The sequence below is a fragment of the Oncorhynchus keta genome, chromosome 25, assembly GCF_023373465.1.
Source record: "Oncorhynchus keta strain PuntledgeMale-10-30-2019 chromosome 25, Oket_V2, whole genome shotgun sequence".
NCBI classification, from domain to species: Eukaryota; Metazoa; Chordata; class Actinopteri; order Salmoniformes; family Salmonidae; genus Oncorhynchus; species Oncorhynchus keta.
In genome coordinates this window covers 46,499,715-46,514,584 of record NC_068445.1, presented here as the reverse complement: position 1 = coordinate 46,514,584, position 14,870 = coordinate 46,499,715, and the positions used below count along the sequence as shown (strand labels likewise).

The following is a 14,870-nucleotide window of genomic DNA, read 5'->3' as shown; positions in this document are numbered from 1 at the left end:
AGCCTATTGAGTTTACCACAGGTGGACTCCAATCAAGTTGTAGAAACAGCTCAAGGATGATCAATGGAAACAGAATGCACCTGAGCTCGATTTCGAGTCTCATAAAACTTGCCTTATGGTCTAAATTTAAGATGATGGTTAGGTATAAGGTTAGCAGTGTGGTTAAGGTTAGGTTTCAAATCTGGTTTTAAAAAGAGAAGTGGTGGAAATAGGCGGGGTTAATGACTTTGTGGCTGTGGTAACTAGCGACGACGTTAGTTGGAGTTAAAGCGATGTTGGTTTCACTTTAAGACTAACAGTCGGCTCATAGTTTTAGCACAGATAGAACAATGAGTCAGATATTTCACCGGATATATAAATATGAATCATCCGGTTGGCGTTTCCAAATATGGCGATAAATGGAAGCGCAGTGTCCGGTTAGTTGAAGAACATATCGCGAGATCTTATTTTGGCCGAAATTCTGCACATTTTCTCATCACTGAAACATTTGATCTCTTACCGATTATCGATTTACACAATTTGAATCTGTAACAAACCGAGTGGAATGCTTTTTGCAGACTTTACCCTTTGCCAGAAGTTTTTTTTTCTTTCTCTCCATTTTAATTGATTGCACACGCAAACATCACAGAGTAGGCGTTCCCCATCGGAAAAATCCATAAATGCCAGAGGGTCTCACTAACTGGCGCTTGTTCGGCCCGTTATGATTAATTTGCCTTCATTGGAAACGGCAGGCTCAGGTCTATCTTGGTTAATAACAATCTTTGATCTTAGCTTTACAGATCGCCATTATTGGGTTTAGCAGTGCATAGTGATTAAGAGTGCAGACTGGGGCTTTAGGAGTAAAAGTGGAACAGGCTATTTTAATGAAATCCATCGATGTGCGGAACTACTACTCCTGCTGTATAAAAGCATTGTTATTCGAGATGATATCCGCTACGAGCTGAAACGGTACGAAGATCGGACACCTGGAATATAACCAAAGCAGTATCAACCATCAGTCGAAATACATCAGTCCTTTTGATGGGATGTTATTTAGCCTTTATTAGAGAAGAGAAGCCATTCCCGTGGGGTTTATTTCATGGGGATGTGTTCAAGACAAGAGAGAATACAAAAAGACGTCAACATCGTAATTCAAAGGTGCAAGGCAGAGAAAGACTGCCTTTTCTCCGGTGAGTGTCCGTACAGTAGTGGAACGGTACGTGTTCCACCCAGGTTAATAAAGCCGTATGTTGATTCACACACATCTGTTTCGTCCTTGTCCTCGATAGCAAGCAAAAACATCAAAAGCATCTTCTAGACACAGTTGTCAACATCACAAATGAATCTAATTATTGACCGACATTTTATTTGATAGGTGTGTGCGATGATTAAATTGGTGAAGCCTAACAGTGTCTTCTTGAGTTATCATTACATTTTGGTGTGGCAAAACATTAGACCCTGGTACGGAAAGTTTTTATTTTTTAAACGTGACTAATTATTTGAAACATTTAAAATATAATGGAGTAGAAAAACAACATTAATATGCTTGTCATGATGACACTGCTTTGGTTCAACATCCCTACAGATTGACGGACAGCCATAATATCGATGACACCAGCCGTAGCTTGTCTATTCGCCTATCGACGTTAGTTGTACCGGACATACGGTTGTGTAAACTTATACTGACAAACATTAAAGCAACATATAAAGTGTTGGTTTCATGAGCTGAAATAAAATATCCCAGAAATGTTTAATATGCACTAAAATCTTATTTCTCTCAACTGTTGTGCACAAAATATTTTTTACATCCATGTTAGTGAGTATTTATCCTTTGCCAAGACTATCCATCCACCTGACAGGTGTGGCATATTAAGAAGCTGATTAAACAGCATGATCATTATACAGGTGCACCTTGTGCTGGGGACAATGTGTGTGAGCGTGCATATTGGCAGGCTGACAGCAAGAATGTCCACCAGAGAATTAAATGTTAATTTCTCTATCTTAAGCTGCCTCTGTCTTTTTAGAGAATTTGTCAGTATGTCCAACAGTTCGGTGTCGTAACCAACTTCAGTGGGCCAATGCTCGCCTTCGATGGCCACTGGCCTCGCTGGAGAAGTGTCCTCTTTACGGATGAATCCTGGTTTCAGCTGTACCGGGAAGATGGCAGACAGCGTGTATGGCGTCATGTGGGCGACGTCAACGTTGTGAAGTGTGCCCCATGGTGGGGTTATGTTATGGGCAGGCAGAAGCTACGGACAACAAACAGTTGCATTTTATCGATGGACATTTGAATGCACAGAGATACCGTGACGAGATCCTGAGGCCCATCGTCGTACCATTCAGCCACCGCCATCACCTCATGTTTCAGCATGATAATAATGCACGGCCCCATGTAACGCAAGGGTCTGTACACAATTCCTGGAAGCTGAAAATGTCCCAGTTCTTCCACGACCTGCATACTCACCAGATATGTCACCCGTTGAGCATGTTTGGGATGCTCTGGAGTTCCCGCCAATATCTAGCGTCTTCACAGTCATTGAGGAGTGGGACAACATTCCACAGCCTGATCAACTCTATATGAATGAGATGTGTCGTGCTGCATGAGGCATAGTTAAATAAAGGTGTTGTGCTCCATAGCATAGTTAAATAAAAACAAAATGGTGGTCACATCAGATACTGACCACACCCCTTTTTTTTAAGGTATCTTTGACCCGTAATGCATATCTGTATTCCTAGTCATGTGACATCCATAGATTAGGGCCTAATTCATTCATTTATATGAACCGTAACTCTTAGTAAAAACTTGGTAATTGTTGCATGTTGTGATTATATATTTTTGTTGAGTGTAATATTGGCCAACTATTTTTTTAAACCTTTTTTGTCAGTCAGTGGGCACCCCCTTTCAATGTTTCCATGAAAACTGCATTTGTTGAAAGGGGACCCCCCCCCTTTCTTCTCCCTGTGGCCTGGCATAGCAGTGGCTTGGTTAATAACCCTCCTCTTTGGTTTCTGTTCTGACCGGTTCTGTTTCCCCTGTTATTTATTTCAGATTTCAGATACTCTGACGCCACCTTCACCTTCACCTATTCCAAAGGCTCCAGAAGGTACAGTACAACATTAAGAGAATTTACACTTCCTGTATCTTACTGGGCTTGTCTACTGGTTGTCATCAGGGCTGGTTGTTTACACTTCCTGTATCTTACTGGGCTTGTCTACTGGTTGTCATCAGGGCTGGTTGTTTACACTTCCTGTATCTTACTGGGCTTGTCTACTGGTTGTCATCAGGGCTGGTTGTTTACACTTCCTGTATCTTACTGGGCTTGTCTACTGGTTGTCATCAGGGCTGGTTGTTTACACATCCTGTATCTTACTGGGCTTGTCTACTGGTTGCCATCAGGGCTGGTTGTTTACACTTCCTGTATCTTACTGGGCTTGTCTACTGGTTGTCATCAGGGCTGGTTGTTTACACATCCTGTATCTTACTGGGCTTGTCTACTGGTTGTCATCAGGGCTGGTTGTTTACACTTCCTGTATCTTACTGGGCTTGTCTACTGGTTGTTTACACTTCCTGTATCTTACTGGGCTTGTCTACTGGTTGCCATCAGGGCTGGTTGTTTACACATCCTGTATCTTACTGGGCTTGTCTAGTGGTTGTCATCAGGGCTGGTTGTTTACATGGGGTTTTCATATGAATGATATGTGTTTGCTGGAGGGTGGGGGGACGGGGACTGGCCTGTTGGACCTTTAAATCCACTTGACAGTTCCCCAGTGAGGCACAAATGAACTACCAGGACTGCCCTCCTTCAGGCCTGTAATTCATCAGATATATATGCTAATTTTAAATGATGCTGTTGAGGTCTGAACCTACAGTACCTAACCGTTGCTCACTGGACCAGCACCATTATCGATGAGACTGGTCCCAGGCCCTGATAGATTTAGTTATGTCTGGTATATGATAAGACTTCATTTTTGTCAAGTCTTCTAATATGGTTGACTCTGTAGTCATTATTACATCCTTGGGTAGAGTTGACTCTGTAGTCATTATTATATCCTTGGGTAGAGTTGACTCTGTAGTCATTATTACATCCTGGACTTGGGTAGAGTTGACTCATCCTGTATTATATCCTGGACTTGTCTAGGTTGACTCTGTAGTTGTTTTATATCCTTGGGTAGAGTTGACAATGTAGTCATTATTACATTACATCCTTGGGTAGAGTTGACTCTGTAGTCATTATTATATCCTGGACTTGGGTAGAGTTGACTCTGTAGTCGTTATTATATCCTGGACTTGGGTAGAGTTGACTCTGTAGTCATTATTATATCCTGGACTTGGGTAGAGTTGACTCTGTAGTCATTATTATATCCTGGACTTGGGTAGAGTTGACTCTGTAGTCATTATTATATCCTGGACTTGGGTAGAGTTGACTCTGTAGTCATTATTATATCCTGGACTTGGGTAGAGTTGACTCTGTAGTTATTATTATATCCTGGACTTGGGTAGAGTTGACTCTGTAGTCATTATTATATCCTTGGGTAGAGTTGACTCTGTAGTCATTATTATATCCTTGGGTAGAGTTGACTCTAGACATTATTATATCCTGGACTTGGGTAGGGTTGACTCTGTAGTTGTTATTATATCCTGGACTTGGGTAGAGTTGACTCTGTAGTCATTATTATATCCTGGACTTGGGTAGAGTTGACTCTGTAGTCGTTATTATATCCTGGACTTGGGTAGAGTTGACTCTAGTCGTTATTATATCCTGGACTTGGGTAGAGTTGACTCTGTAGTTGTTATTATATCCTGGACTTGGGTAGAGTTGACTCTGTAGTCGTTATTATATCCTGGACTTGGGTAGAGTTGACTCTGTAGTCGTTATTATATCCTGGACTTGGGTAGAGTTGACTCTGTAGTCATTATTATATCCTGGACTTGGGTAGAGTTGACTCTGTAGTTGTTATTATATCCTGGACTTGGGTAGAGTTGACTCTGTAGTCATTATTATATCCTGGACTTGGGTAGAGTTGACTCTAGACATTATTACATCCTGGACTTGGGTAGAGTTGACTCTGTAGTTGTTATTATATCCTGGACTTGGGTAGAGTTGACTCTGTAGTCATTATTACATCCTGGACTTGGGTAGAGTTGACTCTAGACATTATTACATCCTGGACTTGGGTAGAGTTGACTCTGTAGACATGATTATATCCTGGACTTGGGTAGAGTTGACTCTGTAGTTGTTATTATATCCTGGACTTGGGTAGAGTTGACTCTGTAGTCATTATTACATCCTGGACTTGGGTAGAGTTGACTCTAGACATTATTACATCCTGGACTTGGGTAGAGTTGACTCTGTAGACATGATTATATCCTGGACTTGGGTAGAGTTGACTCTGTAGTCGTTATTATATCCTGGACTTGGGTAGGGTTGACTCTGTAGTCGTTATTATATCCTGGACTTGGGTAGAGTTGACTCTGTAGTCGTTATTATATCCTTGGGTAGAGTTGACTCTGTAGTCATTATTATATCCTGGACTTGGGTAGAGTTGACTCTAGTCGTTATTATATCCTGGACTTGGGTAGAGTTGACTCTAGACATTATTATATCCTGGACTTGGGTAGAGTTGACTCTGTAGTCATTATTATATCCTGGACTTGGGTAGAGTTGTTGTCATTATTATATCCTGGACTTGGGTAGAGTTGACTTATATTATTATATGGACTTGGGTAGGGTTGACTCTGTAGTCATTATTACATCCTGGACTTGGGTAGAGTTGACTCTAGACATTATTACATCCTGGACTTGGGTAGAGTTGACTCTGTAGTCATTATTATATCCTGGACTTGGGTAGAGTTGACTCTGTAGTCATTATTATATCCTGGACTTGGGTAGAGTTGACTCTGTAGTCATTATTATATCCTGGACTTGGGTAGAGTTGACTCTGTAGTCGTTATTATATCCTGGACTTGGGTAGAGTTGACTCTGTAGTCATTATTATATCCTGGACTTGGGTAGAGTTGACTCTAGACATTATTATATCCTGGACTTGGGTAGAGTTGACTCTAGACATTATTATATCCTGGACTTGGGTAGAGTTGACTCTGTAGTTGTTATTATATCCTGGACTTGGGTAGAGTTGACTCTAGACATTATTATATCCTGGACTTGGGTAGAGTTGACTCTGTAGTCATTATTATATCCTGGACTTGGGTAGAGTTGACTCTGTAGTCGTTATTATATCCTTGGGTAGAGTTGACTCTGTAGTCATTATTACATCCTTGGGTAGAGTTGACTCTGTAGTCATTATTATATCCTGGACTTGGGTAGAGTTGACTCTGTAGTCATTATTACATCCTGGACTTGGGTAGAGTTGACTCTAGACATTATTACATCCTGGACTTGGGTAGAGTTGACTCTAGACATTATTATATCCTGGACTTGGGTAGAGTTGACTCTGTAGTCATTATTATATCCTGGACTTGGGTAGAGTTGACTCTGTAGTCATTATTATATCCTGGACTTGGGTAGAGTTGACTCTGTAGTCGTTATTATATCCTGGACTTGGGTAGGGTTGACTCTGTAGTCATTATTACATCCTGGACTTGGGTAGAGTTGACTCTAGACATTATTACATCCTGGACTTGGGTAGAGTTGACTCTGTAGTCATTATTATATCCTGGACTTGGGTAGAGTTGACTCTGTAGTCATTATTATATCCTGGACTTGGGTAGAGTTGACTCTGTAGTTGTTATTATATCCTGGACTTGGGTAGAGTTGACTCTGTAGTTGTTATTATATCCTGGACTTGGGTAGAGTTGACTCTGTAGTCATTATTATATCCTGGACTTGGGTAGAGTTGACTCTGTAGTTGTTATTATATCCTGGACTTGGGTAGAGTTGACTCTAGACATTATTATATCCTGGACTTGGGTAGGGTTGACTCTGTAGTCATTATTATATCCTGGACTTGGGTAGAGTTGACTCTGTAGTTGTTATTATATCCTGGACTTGGGTAGAGTTGACTCTGTAGTCATTATTATATCCTGGACTTGGGTAGAGTTGACTCTGTAGTCATTATTATATCCTTGGGTAGAGTTGACTCTGTAGTCATTATTATATCCTTGGGTAGAGTTGACTCTGTAGTCATTATTATATCCTGGACTTGGGTAGAGTTGACTCTGTAGTCATTATTATATCCTGGACTTGGGTAGAGTTGACTCTAGACATTATTATATCCTGGACTTGGGTAGAGTTGACTCTGTAGTTGTGATTATATGTTGGACTTGGGTAGAGTTGACTCTAGACATTATTACATCCTGGACTTGGGTAGAGTTGACTCTGTAGTCATTATTATATCCTGGACTTGGGTAGAGTTGACTCTGTAGTCATTATTATATCCTGGACTTGGGTAGAGTTGACTCTGTAGTTGTTATTATATCCTGGACTTGGGTAGAGTTGACTCTGTAGTCGTTATTATATCCTGGACTTGGGTAGAGTTGACTCTGTAGTTGTTATTATATCCTGGACCAGAGTTGACTCTGTAGTTGTTATTATATCCTGGACTTGGGTAGAGTTGACTCTGTAGTTGTTATTATATCCTGGACTTGGGTAGAGTTGACTCTGTAGTCGTTATTATATCCTGGACTTGGGTAGAGTTGACTCTGTAGTTGTTATTATATCCTGGACTTGGGTAGAGTTGACTCTGTAGTTGTTATTATATCCTGGACTTCAGTTGACTCTGTAGTTGTTATTATATCCTGGACTTGGGTAGAGTTGACTCTGTAGTTGTTATTATATCCTGGACTTGGGTAGAGTTGACTCTGTAGTTGTTATTATATCCTGGACTTGGGTAGAGTTGACTCTAGACATTATTATATCCTGGACTTGGGTAGAGTTGACTCTGTAGTTGTTATTATATCCTGGACTTGGGTAGGGTTGACTCTAGACATTATTATATCCTGGACTTGGGTAGGGTTGACTCTAGACATTATTATATCCTGGACTTGGGTAGAGTTGACTCTGTAGTTGTTATTATATCCTGGACTTGGGTAGAGTTGACTCTGTAGTTGTTATTATATCCTGGACTTGGGTAGAGTTGACTCTGTAGTTGTTATTATATCCTGGACTTCAGAGTTGACTCTAGACATTATTATATCCTGGACTTGGGTAGGGTTGACTCAGTCATTATTATATCCTGGACTTGGGTAGAGTTGACTCTGTAGTTGTTATTATATCCTGGACTTGGGTAGAGTTGACTCTAGACATTATTATATCCTGGACTTGGGTAGAGTTGACTCTGTAGTTGTTATTATATCCTGGACTTGGGTAGAGTTGACTCTGTAGTTGTTATTATATCCTGGACTTGGGTAGAGTTGACTCTGTAGTCGTTATTATATCCTGGACTTGGGTAGAGTTGACTCTGTAGTTGTTATTATATCCTGGACTTGGGTAGAGTTGACTCTGTAGTCGTTATTATATCCTGGACTTGGGTAGGGTTGACTCTGTAGTCATTATTATATCCTGGACTTGGGTAGGGTTGACTCTGTAGTCATTATTATATCCTGGACTTGGGTAGAGTTGACTCTAGACATTATTATATCCTGGACTTGGGTAGGGTTGACTCTGTAGTCATTTAAAAAATGTCTTCCTGATCTGAAACTTGTGCTACATGTTAATAGAACCACAGTTGTGTCGTTCTCTGCGTTTCGTAATACTGACCCTGAGTACCTGTATATTTTGCACATTTTAAATGGATTCCAAATTTTGCAAATTCCCCTTTTTAAAAAAAAATGTTATAATGACTTGGTTATTTTTGATTGCCGATAAGCTCTCTCTTTTTAAAACGCACATTGAAATGCTGAGAATAAAGTTTGGTTTCTTTTTTTGTAGAAATAATTCCTGCCTCTCTTTGGAAAGTAGAAGGAAGATTGTTCAACTCTTCTCCCAGTAGTTGATTATGGTGATCTAATCTCCATGCATTCTGCAGTCTCTGTTTTTAAAACCTTCAGACTCAGTCCACCACTCAGCACTGTGGTTTACCACAGACGGGCTGGTTCTGGACCCCCCCCAGACGGGCTGATTCTGGCCCCCTGCTCTGTCCCCTCTTCACATCCCCTACCAGCCCTCACTCACCTGCTCTGTCCCCTACCAGCCCTCACTCACCTGCTCTGTCCCCTACCAGCCCTCACTCACCTGCTCTGTCCCCTACCAGCCCTCACTCACCTGAGAGTGAGGGAGGGAGACAGACTGTGACGGCCCTGAATTTTTCTGAACCGTCTCAGTACTTCTCCTTCCAGTAGGGCGCTTTCCCGTTAATTCCCAATTAAATAGCCAGCATCAGCTGCGCAAAAGTGGGGTTGTGATGGAGACGTGCATGAGTGGAGTCAGTGGAATGGTATTAGACACATGGTTTCTGATAGTACACTACCTGGGTAGTACAATGTCTAAGAAATAGGGTTGTATTTCTCACATGGCCACAGATTCTATGAAGGGTGGTGACTGTCAGGAACCGTCAGCTGTTTAAAATAAAACCCACGATGCTTGTTGTCTTGTCGTTCGTCTGGCAGTACTTTATTTCAAAAGAAAGACCTGTAAGGGCGGATTGACAGACATCTGTCACTCTGAAGCAGACAGTTTTTCCAAAGTGCATCGAAAGCAATGAGGCCTTTTTATTCTGTGTTTTCTCAACCAAGACTCTGCTTCCTGTCGTTTCTCCGTGTGTGTGTGTGTGTACTCTGTGTCATTGTGGTAGAACATGGAAGTCACATGTTTCCTGTCTACTGTAACATTCAGACACTTGTGAGAAACATCTGAAGTCTACTCTGAAAAAACGTTTCTTTAAAGGGCTTGTCCCGAGGCCGTCGTCGTCTTTTTTAAAAATGTGTATTTTTTCCCCATATATAGACACACCCGATGTGTTTTAATAAAAAAATCAACTATATGTACTGAACGTGTCTGTTTTTAAGCACACAGTTTGATTAAATAATTAAAGAGGGAGCCAGAGATCAAGAGAACCTGACTAGGCCACCCTGCCGCCTCTACACTCTAACCACTAGGCCACCCTGCCGCCTCTACACATTAATTAACCACTAGGCCACCCTGCCCCCTCTACACTCTAACCACTAGGCCACCCTGCCCCTCTACACTCTAACCACTAGGCCACTCTAACCCTGCCTCCTCTACACTCTAACCACTAGGCCACCCTGCCGCCTCTACACTCTAACCACTAGGCCACCCCTGCCCCCTCTACACTCTAACCACTAGGCCACCCTGCCTCCTCTACACTCTAACCACTAGGCCACCTGCCTCCTCTACACTCTAACCACTAGGCTACCCTGCCGCCTCTACACTCTATCCACTAGGCTACCCTACCGCCTCTACACTCTAACCACTAGGCTACCCTGCCTCCTCTACACTCTAACCACTAGGCCATCCTGCCTCCTCTACACTCTAACCACTAGGCCACCCTACCGCCTCTACACTCTAACCACTAGGCTACCCTGCCGCCCCGTGTGGAACCCCAGTGAGCTCGGGACAGACACAGCTGTGGACTATTTGTGCAAAGGGATAAGAAGTAATCAGGTATTTTGTGACGTTTCCACTGGATCAGAGCAATAAATGTTTTTTAAATACATTTGAGGAACCTTAGTCACTAGGGGTGCCTGTGTTTTGTGACAGCAATGCCGATGACTATTTCGAAATCGTAGTAGTAGTAGGCAACCGTATCCTGTGGAGCATGGGAGTGGGGCTTCTCCATCTGTCGGAGGCACCGTCCTGTGAAGCGTGGGAGTGGGGCTTCTCCATCTGTCGGAGGCACCGTCCTGTGAAGCGTGGGAGTGGGGCTTCTCCATCTGTCGGAGGCACCGTCCTGTGAAGCGTGGGAGTGGGGCTTCTCCATCTGACGGAGGCACCGTCCTGTGGAGCGTGGGAGTGGGGCTTCTCCATCTGTCGGAGGCACCGTCCTGTGAAGCGTGGGAGTGGGGCTTCTCCATCTGCCGTGATCTTGGGCACCGTCCTGTAAGAAGTGTGGGACCGTGGGGCTTCCTCCATCCCAGAGCTGGAGGTAAATGACATTACTAAGCTGCTCCTGAATGGGGCTTCTCCATCAGGACATGGACATTGATTATATCGTAGTCCATGTGGGTTCTAATGACATTATGAAGGGCTTCTCCATCTGAAACTGGAGGCACCTGCTAGACACTAATAAAAGACCCGTCATAGTGGCCCTGGCCCTTCTCCATCTGTCTATATTGAAACACCGTCCTTATTGAAGCGTATAAATGGGGCATTTTTCTCCATCTGTTACTTGGAGGCACCGTCCTGTGGAGCGTGGGTTTTTGCTTCTTCCTGTGAAGCGTGGGAGTGGGGCTTCTCCATCTGTTATAGGGCTGGAGGCATAGGTCCTGTGAGGGCGTAGGGTGGGGGCTTCTCCATCTGGGAGGGTTATAGGGCACCGTCCTGTTAAGGGCTGGGTTAGTGGGGCTTCTCCATCTGGGAGGGCTGGGAGGTTACCGTCCTGTTATAGGGCTGGGAGTGGGGTTCTCCATCTGGCTGGGTTATAGGGCTGTTATAGCGTGGGAGGGTGGGGCTTCTCCATCTGGGAGGCTGGGTCCTGTTAAGCGTGGGAGTTATGGGGTTTAGGGCTCCATCTGTTTGGGGTTACCGTCCTGTGGAGCGTGGGATAGGGCTTTCCATCTGTCGGAGGGCTGGGTTACCGTCCTGTGAAGGGTGGGATAGGGCTTTCCATCTGTTGGGTTACCGTCCTGTTAAGGGCTGGGAGGGGTTATAGGGCTCCATCTATAGGGCTGGCAGGGGTCCTGGGAGGCGTTATAGGGGTGGGGGGCTTCTCCATCTGGGAGGCACCGTCCTGTGATAGGGCGTGGGAGTGGGGCTTCTCCATCTGGGAGGGGCATAGTCCTGTGAAGCGTGGGGTGGGGCTTCTCCATCTGGCGGGGCACCGTCCTGTGAAGGGCGTGGGTTATAGGGCTGGGAGGGCTTATCCATCTGGGAGGGGTTACCGGGCTGGAGGGTTATAGCGTGGGAGGGGCTTCTCCATCTGGGAGGCACCGTCCTGTTATAGCGTGGGAGGGTGGGTGGAGTTTCCTGGGAGGGTTATAGGGCTGGGAGGGGTGATCTTGGGAGCTTATAGGGTGGGTTAAGGGCTGAGGGGTTCCTAGGGGAAAAAAACAATGGGCTATATCCCAGAGCTGGGTTATAGGGCTTGTTAAGCTGCTCTGAATGGACTAGGGGTTCAGGACATGGACATTGATTATAGGGCTAGTCCATGGGGTTCTAATGACATTATGAAGGGCAGCTCTGAACAGTTGAAACTGGATTTAAAGAGCTTAGGGGTTGACTCTCTGCTAGACACTAATAAAAGACCCATCATATCTGGGAGTGGTTATGCCCTGGGAGGAGTTCTAGCATCTGTCTATATTGAAAGGGTTATAATTTTAATCTTATTTTACTCCTATATAAATGACATCCATTTTTCTAAACTATTTCAGGGGTTACTTGGACTTATTGCAACCGTAACTGAAATGTTTTTTTTGTTTATGTTTCACGGGCTGGGCTGGGTTATAGGGCTGGGTTATAGGGCTGGGCTGGGTTATAGGGCTGGGCTGGGTTATAGGGCTGGGCTGGGTTATAGGGCTGGGTTATAGGGCTGGGAGGGGTTATAGGGCTGGGTTATAGGGCTGGGTTCTAGTGCTGGGCTGGGTTCTCGGGCTGGGTTATAGGGCTGGGAGGGGTTATAGGGCTGGGCTGGGTTATAGGGCTGGGAGGGGTTATAGGGTGAGGGGTTATAGGGCTGGGTTCTCGGGGGGTTATAGGGCTGGGCTGGGTTATAGGGCTGGGAGGGGTTATAGGGCTGGGAGGGGTTATAGGGCTGTGAGGGGTTATAGGGCTGGGTTATAGGGCTGGGTTATAGGGCTGGGAGGGTTATAGGGCTGGGAGGGGTTATAGGGCTGGGAGGGCTGGGTTATAGGGCTGGGAGGGGTTATAGGGCTGGGTTATAGGGCTGGGAGGGGTTATAGGGCTGGGAGGGGTTATAGGGCTGGGTTATAGGGCTGGGTTATAGGGCTGGGAGGGGTTATAGGGCTGGGTTATAGGGCTGGGAGGGGTTATAGGGCTGGGAGGGTTATAGGGCTGGGTTATAGGGCTGGGCTGGGTTATAGGGCTGGGTTATAGGGGGTTATAGGGCTGGGAGGGGTTATAGGGCTGGGAGGGTTGCTAGGGCTGGGAGGGGTTATAGGGCTGTGTTTGGAGGGGTTATAGGGCTGGGAGGGTTATAGGGCTGGGAGGGTTATAGGGCTTGGAGGGTTATAGGGCTGGGAGGGGTTATAGGGCTGGGGGAGGGCTGGGTTATAGGGCTGGGAGGGTTATAGGGCTGGGTTATAGGGCTGGGTTATAGGGCTGGGAGGGGTTATAGGGCTGGGAGGGGTTATAGGGCTGGGGGTTATAGGGCTGGGAGGGGTTATAGGGCTAGGGGAGGGGTTATAGGGCTGTGTTATAGGGCTGGGAGGGGTTATAGGGCTGAGGGGTTATAGGGCTGCGTTATAGGGCTGGGAGGGGTTATAGGGCTGAGGGGTTATAGGGCTGTGTTATAGGGCTGGGAGGGGTTATAGGGCTGGGAGGGGTTATAGGGCTGGGAGGGGTTATAGGGCTGAGAGGGGTTATAGGGCTGATCTCATATCATAGTCTTCCCAACCCTGGCAGTCGTTGTGAATAAAAAAAAAATATATATATCCACATTTTGGGTTTCCTCAGGCTGGTTTCCAATAGGAATTACACATCACTTTGCCATCCAGAGTAATGTGACTTGCAGGCCTGATGTGGCCTGTAGTAAACCATGATTTTCCACTGTAAAACTAGGCCCACAAAAGAAGGCTTTAGGAAATATGTATTGTGTCGTGGAATTTCTAATCAAGTAAGGGAGAAGAGACTTTCAATTTCTTCAAACAGTCAACCTTTATAATATCGATTCATTATTGTAATAATGGAGCTGGTCAACGACCAGAGATCTTTGCAAGCCCGAATAATACTGAAACTCAAGGTGTTCATATAGAAACCCCTGAAAACAGCTTATTCATGGGTGGTTCCACCCCTCCCCAGCAGATCTGGGCATCATCAGCTACCTTGTTTTCCTCTTGTGGCTCTGTGTATGGGGTGTGTGAGGTCATAGTGTACAAACAAACTATAACGTTACTCCTTTCTGCTGATTGACTTGTCAATGACGCTCAAGCTCAGTCTGTGTGTTCACTTCATATCACTACACAGCTGTGCCCGTGGAAGATGGCAAAAAGAACAGGATGGACTTTAAGAACTGTGGTCACTCTGAGAGGCTCTTCGTCTTTATGCCGTGGGACCAAGTTACTCAAAAGCAAAGATGGATTGGGACATTACAGGTCTATCCTGTTCCTCAAGTTTATCTCTATCCCATGGCCTTGACCATAAAGCCCAGACCAGCGGCAGGGAGTGAACATTGAAAAGGGAACCATGCTTAATCAAAACAACAGCATTGGTAGAATAGAAATGTCTTACTATTGTTAATATTAATATTTAACAATTATATGCTTAAACAAATCAGGTAAATATGTAATTTTTCACACACACAGAGAGAGGGACTACGCTAGCATCTGTCTATCGTCTACACTACGCCGATGTCTGAGGAACGTATGTCATCATCAGCTGCTGACTGAGTGGTCATTTTCATCAAGTCAAATTCTGTCACTCCAAACTTCCTGAGCTTTTGATTAGAAGCAATCAACGGGTCTTGTCACTTCAACGCTTAACAAGGTCCCACTGGGTCCCTAGCCAGATCTAGTGTTTTTAAAATGCCCTTCAGATGGTCTCTGCTGGCTTTAGCCTCCCACCAGGTAGACAACAAACGGC

General features: G+C 44.7%; 1 protein-coding gene across 1 annotated transcript in view; it reads left to right on the top strand.

Moving 5' to 3' along the window:
• The first annotated feature begins 658 nt into the window (after nt 1-658).
• Nucleotides 659-14,870, top strand: part of LOC118377325 (protein mono-ADP-ribosyltransferase PARP8-like) — a 115,375-nt gene continuing 101,163 nt past the window's right edge. The window contains exons 1-2 of the mRNA XM_052479735.1: nt 659-1,169; nt 3,029-3,083. Coding sequence (XP_052335695.1) covers nt 1,079-1,169; nt 3,029-3,083 — 146 coding nt within the window. The 5' untranslated portion in view covers nt 659-1,078. The remainder of the gene's footprint in view (nt 1,170-3,028; nt 3,084-14,870) is intronic.